The 24,482-nt window shown below is 33.5% G+C and overlaps 1 protein-coding gene across 1 annotated transcript in view; it reads right to left on the reverse strand.

The window, feature by feature from the left end:
* The window catches only part of LOC106644845 (uncharacterized), a 2,208,360-nt gene that overhangs the window by 286,371 nt on the left and 1,897,507 nt on the right, over nucleotides 1-24,482 (reverse strand). Inside the window, exon 43 of the mRNA XM_089592443.1 lies at nucleotides 17,256-17,363. Within this exon, the coding sequence (XP_089448569.1) occupies nucleotides 17,256-17,363 (108 nt within the window). The remainder of the gene's footprint in view (nucleotides 1-17,255; nucleotides 17,364-24,482) is intronic.

The following is a 24,482-nucleotide window of genomic DNA, read 5'->3' on the forward strand; positions in this document are numbered from 1 at the left end:
CAATTTTTGTTTTCATTTTTAAAAGTTGGTTGGCTTATTACGCTATTTAAATTTTTGTTTGTATAAGAATTTTGATACACTTATATGTCATAATGACCTGAATCAGAGTTTCATGTAAGAAGTAAAGTAAATCTTAAATTATGTTCAAAGTTTTTTAATGCTTGAATGATGTTTTTACTGTTTGAGAATACTTTCACGTTAACTTCGTAAATTTTGACAAAACTTTTAAATTTAATACCCGTTCTATGTGTACCATTAATTGACATAATATTTAAATAGTTGTTAGTATTTTAAATCTTATTATAAGAAACATTTTGAATTATGAGTGAACTTTAGTCATTCCCTTTTCTTACAGTACTATTAACTATTATAGTTCATATTCTCATACAAAAATTTGTGTTACTATACAAAAAAAGAAGTCCTTAGTAAATAATTTTTATTTCTATTAACATAATCTGTTATTATTTTTAATAGAAAAAGTAAGTTTATATTTTGTTACAGAAGAATATTTCCAATTCTATTAATAAGATAAATTATATTATTAAGAAAACTATGAAAAATAGTTTTCAAATTTTGTATCTTTGGAAATTTTCTGTGGTTAAAAAAAAAAAACATGGTCTTGTAAGTTGATAAGTGGTATTTAATTGATTTATTTTACTTCTGTTTTAAGTCTTACACTTTTAATTGAAAGTTTTCTCATTTTTTTTACTTTAAAAAGCAAACTGAAAAAAGAAAGTATTCACACGATTTAAAATAGGAGTGTTGACATAACGTTGGCATAAGTCACCTCTTGTGCATGTGCATGTGCGTGTGAGCGTTTATGTGTGTGTGTGTGTGTGTTTATGCGAGAGAGAGAGAGTGAAAGAGATTGTGTGTGTATGTGTATGTGCGTATGACATAGTTCTTTGTGTGGGACATTCCGAATATCGCCCTACAGTCCTTCCCCATAGCTTTCCCACATATAAGTTGTCCTTTGACCGTTTTCTGTGTTAATTTAAAATTTTTTACTTTTTCCTGAAACCCCTTACAGCCAGTGCACAGCCCCCCCCCCCCGACACAGCTTTCCCGCACCCTTTTTTTTGTCCTCCTACAATTCCCAACCCCATTTTTTTTCTTTTATCACAACCTTTTTACACCGTTTATCTAGTTTTCTTATACCTTTCTCTATTCAGAATCAATTAAACCTTTTCAACAATATATTTTATCATATAGGGTTTCAAAAAAACATATTTTTATCTTTTTTTCTGTACCACTAAAAAGGCAGATAAATGGACTTTACACATGTAAATTAAGTATAGAATTCATGTTCAAGAGTATATCAATATTGAAAAATGAAATGTTAAAGATCGTTATATAATTATAACTAAATTGTCTTGATTTACTCATGAGTATAAAGTTCTTGGTTCATTCAACTTTTTTTTCTTGTTTTTATAACTTTTAGACAATGTTACATTCATTATTCTTCACTTGTTTATATATATATATATATATATATACATATATATAGTATATATATATTATGATACAACTTCTTATACAAATTAAAATGTTATACAATTATTAAATAATAATAACTGAGAAAGTATCGCCTAATTTCAAAGGTTTAGTTAATAACCGATTAAACTCAGCTATTTCTTAATTCCAAAAAGACAGAATTTTTCGTACCCAACTTCAAACAAGCATTATATTTATATCAATGTATATATACTTGTTCTAAGTATACTATATACATTTTTAAAATAGATATTACTAATGTGTATGTACATTTATGTACATTATTTGAATATAGAGGACCTGTCTGTGTCTTCCCTAGTCCTTCGATCTATACGTGTTAAAAAATAATTGTTTTTGTAATTTAATTTGATAAGAAAATTTAATTATACAACGGCGACTCAAAATACTTATGATGATATAATTAACCAAATTTCCACGGCACAGCTATTTTAATTTTTTCATATCATGTACACTAAGCTATTATAGTATAAAAAAAATTTTGTAAAAAAGTATGAGATTACTCATGCTAAAAAATTTTAAATTGATTTTTTTTTGCATAAAAATATTGCCATAAAAGTAAATTACATTATGTCATGTATATTTGCTGAATTATAAAGTTCTTATAAATATAACAACTTTTAATTTATTGCCATATTTATTGCCAATTTGTCTAAAAAAATGATCAAGGTAGGTTAATCAATTACATAAGAACTTATTTTCAAGCAGCACCTTCTATTTCTGTATTTTTTTTTTTCTTTCTACTTAAATAAATAAGTTATTTCTATTATTGCATCTTAATAACGTCACATGTTATTGACCATAAGGTTATTATAGTTTTCTTAAACACAAACTAACATTATCAAAACCTTGACCTTAAGATTTGTTTTTTGGCATAGAAAATGCTACGTCGATTAAAAATTGTTAACGATACAGAATAATAAGTAATGTTTCTGTGTTTTCTGCGTCATAGGTTATTCTTGAAATGAAAACTCTATTTCCAATTTTTCTTAGTTATTTTTTTTTCTTTTGTACTATACTGTAATAATATTGTAATCCATAAACGTGTTTTATTATACAGTTCATTAAAAATACTTTAATTTCTAAGTAACACCACTATTATACAAACTTTAGATTGAGTTTATAAGATGGTAATCCTGTACGAATATCGTTCAATGTATTTACCGGAAAATTCAAATAAATATTATTGTCCAACTTAATAATTCTTTTATAAGTTGCGGTATCTATACTATGGTGAGTATCAACTTTGCCTGTTAATTTTTTAAGAATTTTGTTATTTAATTAACAGGTGTACTTAGTACGTGCTGTTAGTATAACACTATTTAAGAAAAAGTTATAGATATTAGAAAATATTCATAAACATACATAATTTTGTGACGGAGTCATTTTCCTCTGACCCTACAGCATTAAGGGCTGAAACGCGTCATCAAGGTAGAATCTATTTTTATTTACAAGAAGGTAATAAAAGCCCAGGTCTGTTTGTTTTATGTTCTATGTGAGAGTAATCGGATACAACAAGTAGCGCTTAGGAAAGAAAAAAAGACAAGAAAGTTGCGGGAACACATGTATTGAGAGTAACGGCACACAATAATACACACACATGTACTTAGTAAATAAGGATTTGTAGTACCTCACAACATATGTATGTATGCTTGTTATTGACGCGCCGCGAATATGTACCAAAAGTATCGTCGTTTATTGTTGTAAGCAGCACCTTACCCGAGTGTATGCGTATGAGCAAGAGTATATGTGTAGGAGCAGGAGTCTGACCGGAGCATTCGATATCTTGCTTAAGTAAGCAGTTTTTTCGATAATCCCTAAACTACGCATGCACATTATTGTTATTTTTGGTTATTCTATAGGGATTATTGAAAAAACTGCTTACTTGAGTGAGATATCGAATGCCTCGGTCAGACCCCAGGAGTAGCTAGTATGACTGTCAATGTACCTATGTACAGAGATATAGTGCGTTAATGCGTGAGGCTGCACTAATTGGTGGGCCTAACGCGTCACTTCTGTAGTAGCATCTGCACGAATGAGAGCTTCTGAGTTTTTCGCGATTTTAGTAGTTGAAAAAGAGAGAATCGAGAGAGAGGGAGAAAAGGACAAGAAGAGCTAGCGATCGCGATCAGCCAGCCGTACCTGACCTTGCCCCCAACGACCGAGAAACCTTCACCACCATCATCAGTTGTTAACTGCGGGGTCAAGGTCACCAGCTGACTCAGTCGCTGAAGAGGACAGTGAGATGGTGGACCCTGAGGTAAAGTAGCGTGTAGTATTGTCGAAAAAAGTAGTGCGAGGAAGCGTGTGTGTGTGTGTGTGTGTGTGTGTGTATAGGCCGCGTGTAGTCAGGGTGAGCCGTGGGAGCCATCCCCTAGGATTGTGCATCAAAGAGACCGTTAGAACAAGAGCGGGTGAGAGAGAAGCGTGATTATTAGAATTCGTGCCGTGGCGTAGGAACGGACCGCGGCAAGATTCTCCAGGCCTAGACGCCCGTGTAGCTGTTGTAACGAATAAAGTGAGCCTCATAATTCAAGAAATCCACCTTTCGTGTCATTATTTGCAGGCCATTGCCAGACAGCGTCTTCTTAAAAGTCGTGGGACTCGTTTTTCCCTAGGAGCGTGACTTGCTTCTCGACGGGCTACCCCCGGCGGGACTTTCTCTCTCTGAGATTCTTCAGGAGCCGAGCTGAATTTGGCTGAGCTACGAGTGTCGGTAAGCGGTGGTATTTTCGCGTTTCAGGTGTAAAGCCATTCGCGTCGTTTCCAGTGCAGCCATTAGTGAGCATTTAAGTGTCTTTGAGCGTTGCTTCGGGCCAGCCCTGGCCAGGACACTCTACGTGTCGCAGGGTGAGAAAACGCAACATTACAATTTGATATCTAATTTTAAGAAATGTTAAAAGTTTTCATTTCTCCTTCCCCAATTACCAATACTAATTTTATAAGTCCTTCATCGTTAAAGAGAATATTGATTTTAATTTTTTTTAATTTGAAGTAATCTCTATCAAAATCAATATTAAATAGTTTGTTCAACTACAATTTTTTTTTTAGCCGTTTTTTGTCACTGGGCAAGCCTGACGAAAATTACTTTCTAAAATAATAAGCTTATTTCCAAAGTGTTTTTTTATTATGGCATAAATATCTTAATGTTCAGTTAATTATTTCTAATACTTTTTACACAATTATTTAAGCCTTTCTCCAGATAGCTAGATAGTTAAATCAACTTCCCTTAACTTTTTTTATCCAATTTAAATTCTAGAAAGAAGTTCTATGTAACGTTGAAGTCTGAAGGAAAACTCAAATTTCTATGACTTGTCATCCCATTTGGAAGAAAAATTAATGCGTTGCCAGTCCATGCCCTTGACATAGTGTTTTTTTTAATATGAAATAAAAAAAACGTGTGGTATAAATAAGTTCTCCCAATCCTCCTAGACCATCTATCAAGAAAATATAATTTTTTTGTTCGCAAACAATCTGAAATATTATCTTTTATTCATTATTTAAACTTTTACAAATGAAGTTTAACACTTCTTGACGGAAATGTATTTCCTGATCTATATTTTTTCTTTTATTTTCCATTTCTTTTAGTACGAGTCAATTTAAGCATTTACATACTTCATCTTCTGATTCTAACATACAATACGTAAAGGAGGTAAATTATCTTTACTGTCAGCAAAATACTCCGTCAAAATTCTTTGTATTTGTTTCATAATTTTTAACCTCAAACATTTTTTGAATTAAAGAACCTAGCAAAAAATTGTCACAAGTGATATGGAAACATAACAGCAACGGCTTCTTGGAAAATGTCATCTGATCTTTCGTTATTGCCTTTTAATCCCATTGCAATTGCAGTATCTTTGAAAGTCTTACATATTATTTTTTTATGTATTTAAACATATTAAAAAAACGTTGAACCAGTTACTTTATTGAATTCAAGTTTAAAAAAAAATCTCGAATGGTCTATCAAATTTTTAATTAAGTATCGAAAACGTAGTACTATTAAGTGTTCACTTTTTTTACGAATTTTATGGGGTCATCATGTTTATTTAATTAAAACCAAGCTGTCAACTGTGCTCCTTTGTTTTCTATAGCAGTTTTTATTAGCTTTTCTTTGTATACAAGATTTTGTTCGTTTTTAAGATAAACAGCTAAATTCACAACTGTTTGACTTTTACCACAAATTAGAAATTCTGGCAATCTGTAAGCTGCTTCTGTTGGACCTACACATAAAGAATAAGGGTTACTATTAATTTCATCCAATATTTCTTTGTATAAGTTTTTAATTTTTTTTATTTTGATGTATGCTTTGTCACTACCTTTATATATGTAGTCATAAATAAATTGTATACTTTAAAAAAATCCACAAAACTCGACGTTGATATAACATTTATATTTCATCCACAAAAATGTCTGATACGGTTCATTCATCGAATGATCTACTAAGATCTTATTTTTTTCCCAAATTTTATGAACGTGTCGCTCGGAAGTTTTTTTTTTCCATACTCAGGGTAATCAATCGTTCGAAGCAAAGTTTTGTTTGTAAAAGTTTAAAAAAATTTTCTTTGCACAATTTATATCTATCATAAAAGTACTTTGTTCTGTACAACATCTATAAAGCACGTGTTATCTCATAAATTTTATAAGATTTTGTTCTCGTCTGGGAAATAATTTTATTATGGGGAATTCAAATAACTACTCTTCATTCGTTGTAATCGTATGACATAAATTTGATTGTTAAAAATTTCACACGCAGTTTTAATTTCAAACCTTGCGCTTAATATTACTGCCTACCGCTTGCTAGGTGGTAACTACTTGATTCTGGGAAACATCACAAGTAAGAAGGTTGCATATAACATATAAAAAGAGCTGCACGACTTCTCAAAATCACTCTCCTGGATCACTCCATTAATATCAAAGCTAGATTCTCGCTCACTCGTTAAGACCTACGCTACGGCAATGTCTAGATCACTTTTTGACTTAAATGAAATACCTATGTTTAATATCACGTTAAACTTAGTGTATTGACTCTCACTTTACCCACTCTTACCATCATAGTCTGCAGTACGTGGTTTTGTTGTCCAACCACTATGAGAATCTGACAAATACACTGGCGATGGACTCTCCTTGATTGCTGCGAGTCACAGCGCAACCAACCACCAGCGGCACCCAACTCCAGTGATGGAAAGAAATTCCGACAGAAGTACACTATCTCTCTACGCTTGAGTCTCGAGCACATAGTGGCGCTTAATACACCTAGCCTACACAAACTCAGCAACAAGCATGAGAAGGATATGTACCTTAAGTACTAACCTTCGAAACTTGTGAACACCAGTTACACTGCAGGTTCTTGCACCTTGTAACGAGCTTCTGAAGAAAATAAAAGCAGGCCTTCGCAATTATCATCGGTAAAATTTCCACTGAAGAACCTCGGGCCCAGCTACTGTTAAAATACAAATTCTTTACTCAAACAGAGAGACAGCAGATGGCATTTTCCTCCTTCGAGAAACATGCAGAGGCCTTCTTTCACCCAGTTCAACCAACTCGTAAGGTACTATGATTCACAGGTCAAACTGCCTTAAACCAACACTGCCACCCCCCAGGCTAACCCACTCAGAGAAGACTGATCACCAACCCACTTAGACACAACGGAATCAGTATATTACATCACTTCAATACTTCTTTTTGAGATCTACGCTCTAACTCCATGTCGAATGCCCGAACAGAGAAGACTGATCACTATCTATTTACGATCAAAAAACCACTTCACCACACTGGTATTAGTACTTCGCATCACCCTGATGTTTTTCTTTAAAACTCAAGCTCCAACTCCACGTCACACGACGCACTAATTTGAGCTCACTCGCAAAGAGGGGACTGATCGCTGTCCACACTTAAACAACTGCTTCAATAGACCGACATTAGTACTCCATATCATGCCAAGGCTCCTCTATGAGACTTACGATTTAAGTCTACGTCAAATAACGCACCACCTAAGCTCGCTTAGACTTAAGGAACTAATCGTCATCCACATTTAGACACTCGCTTCGATACACTGGCAACAGTCCTCTTAATCACGCTAAGGCTCCTACTTTAGACTCACGCTCAAACGACGCCCCCCATAAGCCCGCTCATAAAGAGAAGACTGATCACCGTTAACACTTGAACTTCGCTTCAATACACCAGCATTAGTGCCTTGCATTATGCTAATACTCCTCTGTGGGACTTCTGCTGCAACTCTACGTCAGACTACTCACCACATAAGCTCACCATCATAGAGGAAACTAATCGCCGATCTGCTCGAACACCCACTTCAACAGACCAGCAACAGCGTTTCATATCACGCCGATGCTTCTCTTCGAGACTCACGCTCTGACTGCACGTTGGACGTGCTACTACTAAAGCACACCCGTACGGAGAAGACTGATCTCTGTCCACATTCAAACACGTACTTCAATACATCGGCATCAGGGCTTTGAATCACGCCGATGCTCCATTTTGAGGTTCAGGCTCCCATTTACGTTAGATTATAGGACGGACTTACGAATAAAATTGATAAGTCAGCTGGACCATTCCAAGCCATCTCAGACAAATAGCTCCACGTATCAGCAGTGGCCCCTATTATTTCGTGGCTCATGTGGCGAGGGATACATACCTGGTCTCTGTGGGCTAAGCTATCACGAATCTTCACGCTCAGACTAAGGACATTGATCGCAGCTGACGGCATTAACAACTTCACAGCTCACCGATGACCCATAGCCTCATACAAGATCCAATTAGAAGATTGAGCCAACAAATACTGGCAAGATAAGCAGAACGGATAAGTTTATCAGACCATTCTAAAACCATTCAAAGGAATTAAGTGAGGTCTTAGCACGGCCACCTGTAGGTCCCGATGGGCCATACCAACGCTACAACTAGCGACTACGGTAAGAAATTAAAGTGTAGTGAAAATATATACACAGTGCTAAGACACTGAATAAAGTAGTATGAGTGTGAGTATTCATAAAATCGTGGACTTTTATCAATCAAGAGTGAATGAATAAAGGATTGCGAGTATTTATATCGCGAGTAATAACTACTTTGACTCCTGTAGCTCTGCTACTGTTTCACAAATACACTACAATCTTTTTAAATTACGGGGGTTTGTTACCTTCCAGAAAATTATTTTATAATTTATTAATTATTGAAATAACTTCTATTCAGTCTTGTCAATCATTTTACATAAATTTAATTTCTATAATATCGCGCACAGTTTTAACTTCAACCCTTGCGTTTAATATTACTGCCTACCGCTCGCTTGGTGGTAACTACTTGATTCTGGCAAACATCACAAGTAAAAAGGTTGCTTATAACATATAAAAAGGGCTGCGTGACTTCTCGAAATCGTCCTCTCGAATCACTCATCTAAGCAAAAGCTTGGTGCTCGCTCACTCAACAAGACGCTATGGCAGTGGCTAGAGTACTAAGTAATTTGAATTAAATACCTATGTTTAAGATCATGTCAAACGTAGTGAATTGACTTTCACTCTACCCACTCTCGCCATCATAGTCTGCAAGACGTAGTACTGTTGTCCAACCACAATAAGAATCTGACAAATACACTGATGATGGACTCTTTTCGATTGCTGCGAGACACTGCCCAACCAACTACCAGCGGCACCCAACTCTAGTGGTGAAAAGGAATTACAGCAAAAGTGCACTACCAATTAACGCTAGAGTCTCTATCACACGATGCTTACTGCTGCTCGATCCCAACCACTGATTGACCAACCTCGAAGACAACTTCGGCCACCCTTAACTCTCCCTCTTTATTAAAACCCACCTATCCCTCTAAAAGACCACTTATAACAATTAGTATTACCAGAAAGGATTTAGGATTAAATAGTTGTATCATTTTGCTTAGATGTTTTATCTCTTTTATCAGGATGCAAAGTTATTTAAATGTGTGCATGAGGTAAACTACGTTTGTTGGAATTCAATAGTATAAGCATATACTAATACCTTACTAAATGTATTATTTTTAATGATGTCATCTGAAACTGAAATTAATTTTAAGTAAAACATGTAACCGTTATAGATAAATCTGGTCTACCACATTTTCTCACTACAGACATCGCATCCTGAAAACTTTTCTGCATATATCTTGGACTTTCAATGTATGTTGATGGAAGTATAAAAATATTCTACATTTTTTCCTTTGTCTCAAATTTTGAGAGATGTTAGAGAAACCAGTATTAATTGTGTCTGATAAGCCTCAGTAGTTTATACTAAATTTTCTAAGAAAAAAAAAATAAGAACACCATGGGATTAATCAAATAAGATAGATTATTTCAAAATAGTTTTTAGGATAATTATCGGGTATTGCTTTTAGGTATACACAAAAATCAAATTTTTCTAGAAGTCCAGAGTTGAAAACTATAATAGCAACGTACTTTAAAGTCAACGGTTTATTGCATGCATGTTTTTGCTGGCCAGTTCTTCTTTAAAAAATCATTTTATAAGTTGGAAGTTTCCTATACTTGCGATATAATGTTAATGTTTGTACTTTTTTGATATTTGATTTTTCATCATCAGTTTTATCAAAATTTCGATGTGTTTTCAAAAAATCTTACTTCTATTTATAGGTTTGAAGCTAAGATCAATAGCGATTTTCTTTTCATCCTACATATTATTATATAGTTGACTATTTTTAAGTTTTTTATTAAGATAAAAATTGAATGTGTTTTGCGCAACATGAAAAATTTGTCCTTGAATTTTAATATGATAAACACCTTTTTCATTCTGTTCCATATTTTTCTTTATTAAAGATGCAAGACCAAACACATTATTGTAGTAGCTAATAGGTGTTCTGAAACTCTTATCTTAAAATAAATTTTCTTTTGATTTTTAATCTTATTTACTAAACGGACTAAGACAAACTTTTTCCTCATGACAAAATGTTTGATTTTTTCCTTTTTCTTTCTAAAATACTGCTGAACAGTGCATACGTCAAAAACTCATTCCACCGGAGAATGCAGAATTTAGTGATGAATCATTATTTTTTTGAAGAGTACTTTTTAAAATTTGATTACAATTTTTATCATTAGGTGTATAACTCTTTTTTTACATTTGTTTTTTTTTCAATTATATATACGTATACACAAGATTTCTAAGTTTTCATGTAATATCACTATTTTGATAACACAATAAATTAAATAAACCTAAACCCACAGTTCCTGAGAACAAAATACTAATTTTTTAGTCACTTGAACGATCCTTAAAATATAACACGCTCATAAAATGCTTATCAAAAATTTTAATGTGTCGATTTCTTTTAGTCACAAGACTTTGTATTTTAATTGACATACCGTAAGTTCGTGTACTATTTATCTGTACAGTCGTAACAAATTGGACAACGCAACGTTGCTCGTAGAGTGCAAATAGAGTAGTTATGGCTGACTTTGATATGATTTCCTCGGTGATGGATATCAGGTAAAATGCTTTTTTCAGTCGATAACCAAGAAAACCTTAACAGTCAAATCCTGGAACAAATCGTTCATAATTAGCAGGGGGTAGTGGTCTGGGGTGGTACAGGCGTTCAGGTGCTAGAAGACCCCTGTGACTCTCCAGCCACCGCTGGACTTCTTTACGAGGTAAAGTGGGCTAACCCACTGGCTCGATGATGGGTGGACAACGCCTTGGTTGAGGAATCGCCCAATATTCTGCTTAGCTGCCTGTAGACATGGTCCGAGCAGGTATCAAGGTTACTTAAAGACAGGAGATCCAGTGGTGTGGATGGTGTCATGCACTGGTAGATCTGGGAGCACTGCAGTGGTAGTCTCAGGAGAGTAGAGATCCGCGTCTGCTACGCGGAGATTTGTGTAGCGTTGGCCCAGGTCTCCAGGGGGCGTGTACTCTGGCGTCATGACGACTGATATGCTGAAGATGGCTGCTGGCCTTAAGTATCCGAGTGCCAAAAGATGAGTTAAAGGGTCAACAAGACGCCGACCCTTGCCGTCGACAAGGTATCTGAAGTGGTTAAACTACATTATTATTAAACAAAGTATCAACATGGTAGTAACAATTTTTACGATTGTTGTTATACTTAATAGCACTGTTTTTCTAACAATGACTTTATTATTATAACTTTAAAAGTACTACGAAAAGACAATAGCGCAACCAAACTATATAAGAAGTAATAAAAATCAGCTAATCTGTAAAAATGTAGCTCAAAAATTGAACTGAATTCGTATTTTTATCTACCAAGTTGTACATAGTTTAATAAAGTTGCAATGATATTAATAAGCATACCCCTATTTAAAGTTGACCAACTCATTTAAAACAGTCCTAACTCGAAATATAAGTCAAAGCAAACAGTGTTACGTTACAAACAGCAACACTATGCTTTATAAGTTACATTACCTAATGATTAGCATCACTACCAGAAAAACCTTATGAAGCACTTGTCAACTTGTCCCTTAAATGTAACTGTCTTAATTAGGTCAAGATAAAAATTCTTATATTGTTTTTGATAATTACTGTATTTCTCACCTCACATGCCTTAGCATGCATTAGTTAAGTAATATTGTGAGCCTTTCAATTCAAGATTGTTTTTATAAAAAATTGAATAGGGACTTGGTCTGAGTAATAAATTATAAACTTACTTGTCTCAAAGACTATGAAGCAAGAAGTCCAAATCAAGGAGAGCTGAAAGTTAACGTAAGAACTGGTAATCGTCTTCACTAGCCAACTACCTAGACCAGAAATATAATTACAGGCTTTCTCTAATGTAAAACCTGGTTCAAGCCCATACAAAGTACAATCTTTTGGCCTCTGGTGATTTACAATCACCCATTACCTTTTCGAGTCACTTGAGTCTCAGCTTTTTAACTCTTCTTTCCCACAACCGTATGGTTAAAACTCTTAACTTAATGTCCCTTCTTGTCTAGAAAAGCCTACATATTCTAGGAACCATACTTTGCCCATAAAGCTGGTGCTCTGTGCGAAGTGCCTTGTATAGAATTAGCTTATTTTGACCTGAAGCTAAATGACTATCTCGCATTGCTTCAAAACAAGTGGGGCAAGAAAAAAAACTCAGGAATCACAAAAAAAGAAGCTTTATGGTAAAAACTTGCCGTGGTATAACCGGGGCACAAAGAATTTTTTTTCTGATGAAAACAACTTTTTCAAAAATCTGCTATCACCAGAAATTAAACTTATGATTCGTAGAACAATGTTCAATAAGTACCAAACATAAATACCACTTAGCCAACACGACTTTTTGATGAATTCTTAAAGATGCACTAAATTCTTCTTTAGCTAAAAGATTGGAGTGAGATGTCACTTATTTCAAGAGCCTTAGCTCTTATTTTCATTAAGTTCGTGAAGTTAAATTCGAGGAGAGTTACAAGTCAACGTGAGAACTGGTTGGTGAATAAAATAAATAAGTAGGTACTGCAAGGTCAATGTAACATTGTTATGCCGTTTGGTTGTGATTGTAAGAAGTTTTTAGGTTTTAAAAAGAATGCTTAAAAAAAAAAGAAATTGCTAAGCTTTACCGTCATTGACGTTTACGTAAGCAAAAGAGTGCGTATGTTGTTTTGAGACCCATTGAAGTAAACGCTTATATGCATGGAACATACCCCTATTACAAAATTTTTGATAAATTCTGGTCATTACTATACCTAATAAACAATATCCTTTTCCACAAAAATTTCAATGAAAACTTCTCGTAATTTAATAAATACCTCATACGATACAAATATCGTCATTATATTTGGAAGCACGTAAGAGAGTTATTGATAGAGAATGCTCCGACTGGGCGTTGAAAAAAAAAGTTTTCATACAAGATCGCTCTCCTTCAAAGCACTTTTTTTTGTAACATCGAATGCTCTTAGTTTTCAAATCTCTCTTTGTGGTCAATATGTATGAGACGAGCGGAGTTGGGAGTGTTTTCCAGCAGATCGTATTCACTGTTAGCCAATTCAATGTTTTTTTTACCCAAAATAACAAAAAAAAAAAAAAAACCGTTGTACCCAAACAAAATTCCAGTGATTGACTAATCTATTTGATTCTATGTAATTTTAATTTAGTGCCGTCTTTGTTTTCAGTGTTTATAAAACTTTGACCTCAAAAATAATTCACTGTTGTGCTTTTTTTGTTAAGAACTGACCTATTTGTAAATTTGTAACGTTTTGAGTTGGCATTATTGGATTGAAATTTAACGAACAACGAAAGAAGATAAAAGGAGAAAGATTATTTGAGAAAAGTGACAGGTGAGAAAGGTGGAAGCTTCTCAACATTAAAGCACAGCTAAAAATTCTGTGAGTGAAAACGATCTCAGAGAGTGGTTCACATAAGTAGGTAGTTACTTCAATAGTAAAAAATTGCTTGGCATGGAGGGCTTACGAATTTAAAACTGTGATGAAAGTTCCGTACAGCTATGCCCCCAATTAAACAAACATTTGACAGAGAGGAAAACTTGTGCTGTTCACAAAGTTGTTCATTGTGGTGAAAAAAAAATGATTAACCGTACTTTTTATGTACATGGCTGTTAAAGTTCATGCACATCCTATGATCATGTACAAGTACAAGACAGACTTGCCTGTTGAAACTTCAGCATCTCTTTCTAGTGGTTGAGGAGCTGGCATCTCTGATTCTGGATACATGACGATGAAGAGCTTTAATAAATATACTATTAATCTATTCCATCCTTGGTAATTAAACCAGAAGGTGAAGTTTCCCGTTGTTCTTCATTTGATGGGTATTCTTCCCATTTATTTATGCCTTTGATCTCTTTTTGCAGAGAGAACGCAAAAGAGTCAATAAATATATGCCCTTATTGTACTTATATATATACATATCTCAGCTTTTGGATGTTGCTTTTATGCACCCTTTCAAAGCATGTTACAGGAAAACCGTTGAAAATTGATTAAATGAGAACAATATGATAAAACAAACCAAAGGAAAGTTTTCTGTTGTTTCAAAGGAGACCCTAGACTAAATGAATCAAGAAGCAGATACAATGGTAAGACCTCTCAGAGCCTCTGGAGTAATTCCTTTTAATGCCAATTCTGTTAATTTCAGTACACTGAAGAAGTAGAAGAAGAAGGAAAATTAACTCACAGATCATAAAAAGGGAAATAAGACCAATAAAGTCTCTCATAATAAATTTATGAAGGAATTTAAATGTAAAATTCCAGAATACATTTTGAATCAATTTAAATATTGTAAAAATACTGGTATATGAAATGGTAATCAAGGGTTCGAAGGTTTATTTGATGTCTGGCTTCAGAAAGAGAGAAAAATGGTTACTACAAAATTTTCACTCTAATATTTAAAAAAAATTTTTTTTTTTTTTGCTTATTTGCAAATCATAAAAAGACATATACACTATTAGTTATAAATATTTTTACAAAACATTATCATATTTTGTAAAAATAGTTTTACAGCCTTCTGTGTTTTGAGCATTATTGAACTCAAGTACAAATAGCTTTTACTCAAAACTTATTTTAAATATTTGAAAATTAATTTTAATTGTTCTTATACTGTATCTAAATGACTGTAATAATTTTTTTATTGAATTTTAATTCAAAGTTTAATACCATTGATTAAAAATGTACAGAATTCAATCAATCATGAAGTAACGATAATAGCAAGACCTCTACCTCATGATTTAGAACCTGTACTTGAGACAGAAGAAAATGCCTCATTTGCAACAAATTCGGCAGAATCGACAATACTTGTGACAGTAATCTATTCCAAATCACAACTGATGTTGAAAAACATGTTAAAAGCAACAATTAGCTTTTTATTAAGAGTATGGATATTTTTATTGATCCAACTGCTGCATGCGCAGTTATAGATCAGTCACTGACAAATTTTCACTCAAGAGATGAAAGTGGTGAAAACTCTTGAGGTGTTAATGGTCCTAGCCATTCAAATAATTTAAACATTCCATGTCTAGACTAAATGGATTTCATCTCATTGACTTGCCTTAAATTGTTGTTAATAGTCAATCAATACTGAAATCTGATGCAAACGCATCTACAAATTTAGAACCCTCGCATGGTAAGTCGCAAGTGTATCGCATACATACTTATTTGTATCAAAGTCAGTTATTAAACGATAATAATGATTTCAGACTAAACTTTTCCTTTACCCTCACCAGTGTCTGCTTTTTACAACGAAAATAGTAAGTAGACATGTTGCGAATAATAAGTTACATTTCATGCACTCTTACCTACTCTTTTTTATATGCAAAAACCTACTTGAAAGTGAATGTAAATTAATAACAATTTTATTAGATGGCAATCAGTACAAGAAAAGTTAAAAAGCTGCGATTACTCTGCCTCATTGATATCTGCCTAAAAATAAGAGAGAAAAGGTAAGAAGTACGGAGGAACCAAAACAGCCTTTTGTTGAAATATCGGACAAGTGGTATAATGCCTGCTTACAGAAAGAAGAAAAAAGAGAAAGAAGGAAGAGAAAAGTGCTGCAACCAAAAAATGAAGAGAACAGAAAAAGAAACTGGCTAAAGAAATAAAGAGTTTTAATAAAAAAATAAAGAATAATCAAAAAAAAAATTCAAAAAGAAAAAAGCTAAACTACAGTTAAAACTTCTACTCAACATCAGCATAATAATTTTTTTCATACACTAACACTCTATCTGTCACACATACAGGTTAAACACATTGCTTAATTTAGTGTATGTATTTAATAAGTAATTCGAGTTTGTTTAAAAATTTTTAACCTCGTTTTTTCTTATTATTATTCTTACACTTAGCCAGTAAATAAATGAACTAGTAGTTAGCTTTTAATAAATTGATGATCACGCTGGTTGTAAGCTTCTAGGGTCATTGGGCTCAGCTGCTCCAGATAAGCTATTTCGAAGAATTTTAACAAAAGTTAGCATAAAAGCTTAAAACTAATTTTTCCAAAATCTTTTTATGATTTTATAATAGGGGCTAAATTATGGAACATAGGTGCAAAGGTAAAATGCACGTTTTATAACACGTACAAATTGGTCTCCTTGATAATTTCAGCATTCTTATTAATTTATAATTAAACTAAATGTTTGACTAAAATCTTTCATTAAATTTAGAGTTTCCCTATCTATCAAGATAAAATAACACAGATTCCAACAAGAATTGAGTAAAATATCAATCAATTACAACTGACCACGAAAAATTGTGGTCATAATAGGGGCGTTCACCTTAAATGAAAAACCATCAAAATTTAGTTTTTTACGATCATAAGCTTCAATAAGCATACATTAACTATTTTCCTATTTTGTACTCACCACGTTTTTATGTTAAGAAACGTATTTAAAATTCTGAACAGCAACGAATAGAACTTTTTTCTGGCTAACGAACCTACGAAAGAAATTTCACTGATCCTTGCAAGCCTCGTTTTGCTTCATGATAGTACTACATTAAACAAATTTATTTTATTGGTTTATCTTTTGAAAGCTTCTTATTTATCGAAATTTGACTAGTTTAACTAACGAAACTTAAAAAAATTTAATAATGTCGTGTCAATGTTATTCTGCCCCACTACAGTGTGACTGTAAGACATTCACGTGGAGTGGTGGAAGTGAAGTTAAGTATCAGAAAATAAAGATTTATCATTGTTAGGAAAGTATTAAGAGTACGTTCAATACTTATTTGTTTTTTATGTCCATTGCATATAACATAATATTGTTTGACTGCAAATGAGGTAAGTTGTTAAAAATTATGAAAATGTCAGCTTAAAAAAAAAATTACCTGTTAAGCTGTTTGTTGGCAAGGTATATCCTATTAACTGTCCTAATCCAAATTTTGAGGTTCTTCGTTTTAAGAATGTTGCTGGATATTGACGATTATACATTTTCTCTGCAACAATAAACCATTTCATGTAAAATCAGAAGAAAACTGTACACTGACTTTTTTTAATGGTTACAGTTTTTAATAATAATTACTAATATAGATTTAAACTACTAATACGAATTTGCTGATGACTGTCTTTTTAATTATATCAAAGGTGTATGCTTTGCTCCGCAAGGTGACTTTATGCGGAATTGATAAAATAAAAACACAACACGTAATATTACATATAAATGTATTTAATTGAATTCATGTGCTGCTTAAGGTAGTACTATATTAATATACCTAATTTTATACTACAATTATCAAAAAAAAAATCAAACAAAATCAAAGTACATAAGCGTGCACGACGAAAACATACACTTTTGATTTTTGACTATGAAATACAACTCTGGAAAAAGAGCGTTGGTCACTTATCCACTTTTCTTATTTAAGTACAATTACGAACCATCACTTTAGAGAGTTATTAATGTAAAGGTAAAAAGTTTTCTATAAGTACTTATATCATATACATTACAGATTAAGAGATAAGATTGTATTTATTCAGAAAATATTGTAGGTGTATGTATTTAACGATTTTCAATTAAAATAAATAGTAAATCTCAGGTCACACAGTAGAAGAGTTTTTCTTTTTGATGTGTCACGAAAAACATAAATGTCTGTACGTTAAATATTATCCTCACTTTTTTTAATGTCTGATTACTTAAATTTTCAAGAATACCAGATGACTTAAATGACTCAACACTGACATACTTTTGTACCATTGACGAGCCCCACTGGTAGTTGGGGCTAGACGCCGCTACCTCTAACGTTGCACTAGGGGAGGAGAAGTAGGTAAGGCTTGATGCAGTAACCAGGAGTGGTACACCTACAACTAATAAAGTCGTACGTCTAACTGCAAAATAAATGTGGCAAATATTTCAACAATGGTATCTGATCCCCAAAGGCTATGTAAAGATTACTTCTTAGTGCATACCAGCTAGTACTCTCTTGTACAGCTGAGGCTCATAGATGGTAGTGATCTTGCTCTTAACCCTGGTTTTGGATAAAGATGCCATGGATACACTTCACACATATATTTTTCTAAATTTTCTGACCCCTAATTTTTTATTTTTGGGAGCTCCTATAGAAGTAATCCCCACCTGAAGATCTCTCATGTTAGCAGTGTGGTTTGACCCGTAAGTGGCATAAGGAAAATTCCTGTCAGAAAGACGATACCTAGGTTGTATGCTGAAGTAATTAAGGTTAACTTTAGCTTTGGCTATTCAAAAGATGGATGGCTGGATATAAAACCAGGTCTGCTCAATTGGTTAGCTCTGGGGAAGGCACATGGTCAGGCTGAATTGGCTGCGCTGCTGCTGGAATCTGGTTTGCCCAGCAAGAGTCTATTGGATAGTGAGAATCCTGGTGTGCCATTGCTAATTCTTACTGGCTGTAGGACTTTTCCAGAGTGACAAGTACGTCTTATTGCGTGATGTCAGCCAGATTCTTTCCAGAGAATAAATCGATTTTCAGTTGGGACGCAAACCCCAAAGAAAGTTGAAGTAAACTAAAAGTGCTGCATCTAACAGACATAAGTTGGGGATGCCATTTATCTGCCTCAATAGATAGAGAGATCCAGATGTTTGAGCTTAGATCTTCAAATACAATTTTGTTTTCAACACAGGAAAAGGGAAAAAGAGAAACGAGCTAAGGTGGGCTAACTCTGACACAAAGCCACTGGTTTGACTGGACAAGTCTAAATGAGAAGCTCATCTTTGAAAGATTGCTGACATTGCGTTGAATACTCTCATTAAAGCAGTGTTGCAGCTTAGGGTGCTTGATGTAAAGCGTAACAATATTTAACGTCAAGCATCATAAGAGACATTGTCAAACTTGCCTTAGCTGCAGTGATCACTCTTTAGCACCTCGAGGCGAATTATAATAGAAGAGACGACTTACTTTCGTCCAGTAAAGGTAATCAACAGACATGTAAGACATCTGAAATAAATCTAAGAAAGCAAAGAGGTCTTGCTTTGTCATTATTAAAGCATACTCAGCGATTTCTAAGCTCTTGTCTAGAACAAATTAAAAAAAAAATTTATTTTCTCTCTAAAAACTAAGTTATTATTCTTTAAAAAAATGAAGTATTAAAGTCAGTAAGTATTATAGTTATAATAATTATGAAGTATATACTAGTCTGACTAATCCCTTTTCTATTACAGTGTTGGGTACAGTAAAGCCCTCATTGGCTGCATCATCTAAAGGTGAATTCCATGGTATAAAGGTAAAGTAAGTAGTGCAAAATTAGGATTATTTATATATACATTTATGTATGTTTGGTGTAACGAGCTTAAATCCCTACATTTGTATGTAAAATTACTATAGCTATTCAGTGGTATGTCTTCAATAAGGTGGGCCCACTTTTTTTCTTTTTTAACTTCTTGGCAACATCAATATCAGGAGTCAATTTCAGCCAAGGTGGGCCCACTGTGTCCGTCATTTAAACTTTCATCTTGCTTTTTTATTAGAACGAAGTTCTTTATGTCACGTAACTCGGGGGGCTGGAATTTTAAAACCGACAGATTTTTTTTTTTTTGAAACGAAAGTCGTTAACCCAGAGTCTCTTTCTCTCAAGTTTTCCCCCTTACCCCGTCCCCCTCACCAACCAACTGTTCTCCATACACTTCCCCTCTCCTGACTATATATGTATATCTGCCAACCCTGCCGTGATACTCTTCTTCTACACACCTTTACCCACCATTCCCCCTCACACTAAGCAATTAATTTTTTAACAAATTTGAATTTTATTCTCCCACAATAATTTTTCTTTGACTTTGAATTTTTATCTTACACAATTCTAAAAAGAAAAAAAAAAAAAAAAAAAAAACATTTTCCAACAAAGAGATTTGAACCCTCGACCTTCTGCATGTGAGGTCCAGTACCTTTTCCACTCTGCTACGAGCGCTGCCGACTATAGGTACTTGGTTTCTTGTACTTATGGTGTGGTTCGTAACTATAACATTCCATCTTTAAATGTATTCACTGATAATACATTCAATTATATTTGTTTTATAAATTGTGTATTTGTTTTCTAAATAATACATCTAAAACAAAAATTTTTACTAAACCTGAGGTTTTTTTTGGCATTACAGTAATGCTTCTGATTACTGTTATAAATGAATTATTTTATAAATAAATAAATTATTAAAATAAAGAAAATACAAAAGAATGAAAAAAAAAGTAATGAAATTACATATGAAAAAAAAGGAATGATGTATGAAAAAAAAAAGGGAATGAAAAAAAAAGATTAAATATGAAAATAAGAAAGAAATTAAATAAAGGAACTACAAAAAAATGAAAAAAAATGTAATTAAATAAAATATGAAAAAAAATGAAACAAAAAATAAAACATTAAAAAATAAAACAAGAAATAAAGAAAAATAAGACAAGAAATAAAGAAAAAAAAAAAATAAAAAAAAGTAAAAAAAAAAAAAAAAAAACCAGGGGGGATAAATGGGTTATGGGACCCACGGTAAGAACGAAGTTCTTTAAACATGAGATGAGTAAAGACACAATTTCTTAGGTAACAAGGGGGTCGCCAGACCCACAGGAAGAACGAAGCTCTGTAAACCTTAGTACTGCATTCATGTTGTTTACTAAAACAAACACTTGAAAAACGAATAAAAAAAAAAAAAAAATAAAACATTTTACTACTCACGATGGTTGAACTTCGTGAGAACGTCGTGCATAAATACAGTACTAACGAAGTTGAACTATCGTGAGTAGTAAAATATTTTTTATTTTTAATTTTTTTTATTCGTTTTTCTAGTGTTTGTTTTAGTAAACAACATGAATGCAGTACTAACGTTTACAGAGCTTCGTTCTTTCTGTGGGTCTGGTGACCCCCTTGTTACCTAAGAAATTGTGTCTATACTCATCTCATGTTCAAAGAACTTCGTTCTTACTGTGGGTCCCATGACCCATTTATCCCCCCTGGTTTGTTTTTTTTTTTTTTTTACTTTTTTTTATTTTTTTTTCTCTTTATTTCTTGTTTTATTCTTCTTTATTTCTTTTTTTATTTTTTTATTTTTCATTTCTTGTTTTATTTTTTTTCATATTTCATTTAATTACATTTTTTCTTATTTTTTTGTATTTCCTTTATTTTATTCCTTTTTTGTTTTCATATTTAATCTTTTTCTTTCCATTCCCTTTCTTTATATCATCCTCTGGCCCTTTTAGGTTAAAAGAGCTTGCACCATAATTAAAGCTAAGTACAATTTTATTCATTGTTAAATATGTAAGAACATTTGCAATTGTAAGCTGACGTAAAGTAGTCCACTGACTACTGCTTGCAAGTAAGAGAGAGTAAAATGATGTGTGTACCCTTGAATGAATGTATGTTCGTGCTCTGGCGATCTAAATGCTAATTTACGTCTACTTGCAAAGCTCTACGCATTGCTATAAGTCGTTCTAGTTTTCTTTTAAAAAATCAAGGACTTGAATCTAAGCGCTTTATTTTTTTAAGAAGTGTGAAAAGGAGTTTATTATTGACAAAATACATTAATTTTCAATTAAACATTGAGTGTAGTGTATTATTTATAGTAAGAAATAACTGTCGTGACAATAAACATTCTCATCTTCCCCCTTTTCCCTGCTACATATCCGGTGTTAATTTATATCATACAGTCCATTTTTTAGTCTAAATCATTATCATTTTAGTCCTTTGAGCCGGATTTCTGTCAGTGGAGCAGCAGCAGGTCTCCTTAGTTAAACGGCTTTTCTTGTCGTTTATTTTGTGGTGAATCGTGTGGCAGCCATTTTTCGTTGGCCTCGAATCACGTACTTTGGCCCACTTTGACCTCTTGGCAACTCGTCTCTCTCTTTCCCTCTCTCTCTCTCGCTCTGTTATAGTAGATTGGTACGTGATGTGTGCCACGTGTTTGTTTTTTTGTTTTGTCGACTCTTAAGCTGAGCCTACGTATATAGGTGTATACTTGTGCTAAGCATGCGTATACAGTATTAGTTTTGGTCTTTGTATTTAGGTAAAGAGGACACATAAGAATTGTTTCAAACAAGATGTACATACAAAGTACATTTTGACTACTCAATACCTCTCGGTTACTCGTATCATTCTATAGAATAGTATCAGTTAATCTTGTTATGAGTGTATAGCGTTGCGTGATCTTTGGTTTTGAATTGGATTGTATCTAGCGTGCAGACATGAACTTACCAGCGGAGACTGTGCTACTTAATTACTATTATTTACTAATATATGTTTAATTTGTAAATTTAAGTACGTAACTACTGTCATCGCTCGTGTCAACAGTTACTGCAGTCATTGCATCTACAGTCGAAATAGCCGTCTTTTTACCAAGCCATGGTAAGCTGGGTGCTCGATTGTTAGCACACTGGGGGTCTCGCTTATTGACGGATGATCGAGTTTGTTTGTCATCACACTTGATAAGTTGTTAATCGTCTACTGAGTTAGAAAACCTCTAGGAATAACAGTTTTATGTATCACTTTAGTTTGCGTACTGTTGCGATGATGTAACTCGGGTTGAAAAAATTTATTACTGTTGTTAAGTACTGCGTTTGATTTGAAATTGAGTTTGTTAATGGAATATTGGGTAGAACCAATTATCTCTGTCAGGAAATAATAATCACTGACTCATATGTATTGAATCAGGATAGATTTTTACTTTTCTTATCTTTTATTATTTTTTTAATTTATTTTCCTATAGTTTGTACAACCTAGCTTACATCTGAGTTTAATTCCTCTTTGTTTGAGATTTGGCCTCCGGAAGATTAAGGAGGTGTAATGCTGGATTGGCTTCCTCTCGAAGTTAATAAACTTGAATAGCAGGTGAAAGAAAATAAGGCAGGAACAGAGAGATTTTCTCTTAAAAAGAGTTTAATAAAAATAATAAAAAAAGCTACAATTAGTAACAAAGTGTATGCGCGCGTGCGAAGCACAACTTGTTTGCTCAGAGGTAGCGGCGCGAGAGAGCGAGCTCGAGCTGACGACGCAACGAAGAGCGCTTGAAGCTGCTGGGCTAGAATAGCCTCCCTTCTCCTACGTACTCGAAGTGGCCACTGCCAAGTACGCACAAGCTACCTGAGTCTCGTTGCTGAGACCGTTTTCACTTAGTATAGCAAAAGCCTATACATACCGCCAGCCCCGTCGGAGACGCCACGCATACTATAATAATGCGTAAAATAATATATGATCAAAAGTACATTTTTTTTGTTTTTTAAATATCAAAAAAAACATCAATTATTTCGTATTAACATAAGAACAAATTAGATCCTTTTATCACTAAAGTGTATCGTGGCTGGAGGATTTAAAGAGAATTTATAATTTAGCATCTGCGCCGAAAATACACTGTCGCAAAACAAAAAAGAGGCTTATAAAGCACATATAATTACAAGCAAAAATAATCGTATTCTACACTCAATTAATAGAAGTTCGATATTTTAATATTCTAAAACTTTTAGCAAAGTAGTAACTCAAAATCTACTCATTCTTGTCAAATTAAATACAATACTCAAAATAATAATTCTCTATCAAAAAATAAGAAAATAGTGAATAAGTTACACTTATCTTTAACAGATTGCAACAGTTTGAAAAAAAGGTTCGCATTATCTTATTTTTAACGCCACAAGCCATAAGAAAAGTTGAAGGAAAAAATTTTAAAAAAGTTTTTTTTTTTTTTAATTAAATGGTACGATGCAAGAAACAATTTGCAACGCGAAAAGTATCGAAGTAACAAAAATGTACATAAAGAAAATTATCATTAACTGATTTATAACAAAAATTTTTATGGCCTTCAGCCAGCAATCTTTCGCAATAGGTAACGGACATAACTTTACCACAGAACGCTTAAAGGTGGAAGACACGGTTTTAACTCTTGCCACGCGAACAATATCGTCAGCCCCTCTTATAACTTGGACAATTTTTCCAAGTGGCCATTTTGATGGTGGAGCGTTGTCATCAATGACAAGGACAATAGATCCAACTTCCAAATTTGGTTCTGAGTTGCACCATTTTGTGTGCTGTTGAAGGGCACGTAAGTACTCTTTGCACCAACGATCCCAGAAATGGTCTCTTATCTATGATAGCAGTTTCCAACAAGCGAGAGGGGACAG

Source organism: Copidosoma floridanum, unplaced genomic scaffold (assembly GCF_036245765.1).
Source record: "Copidosoma floridanum isolate Cflo_tuat_1 unplaced genomic scaffold, Cflo_Japanese_pri ptg000017l, whole genome shotgun sequence".
NCBI lineage: Eukaryota > Metazoa > Arthropoda > Insecta > Hymenoptera > Encyrtidae > Copidosoma > Copidosoma floridanum.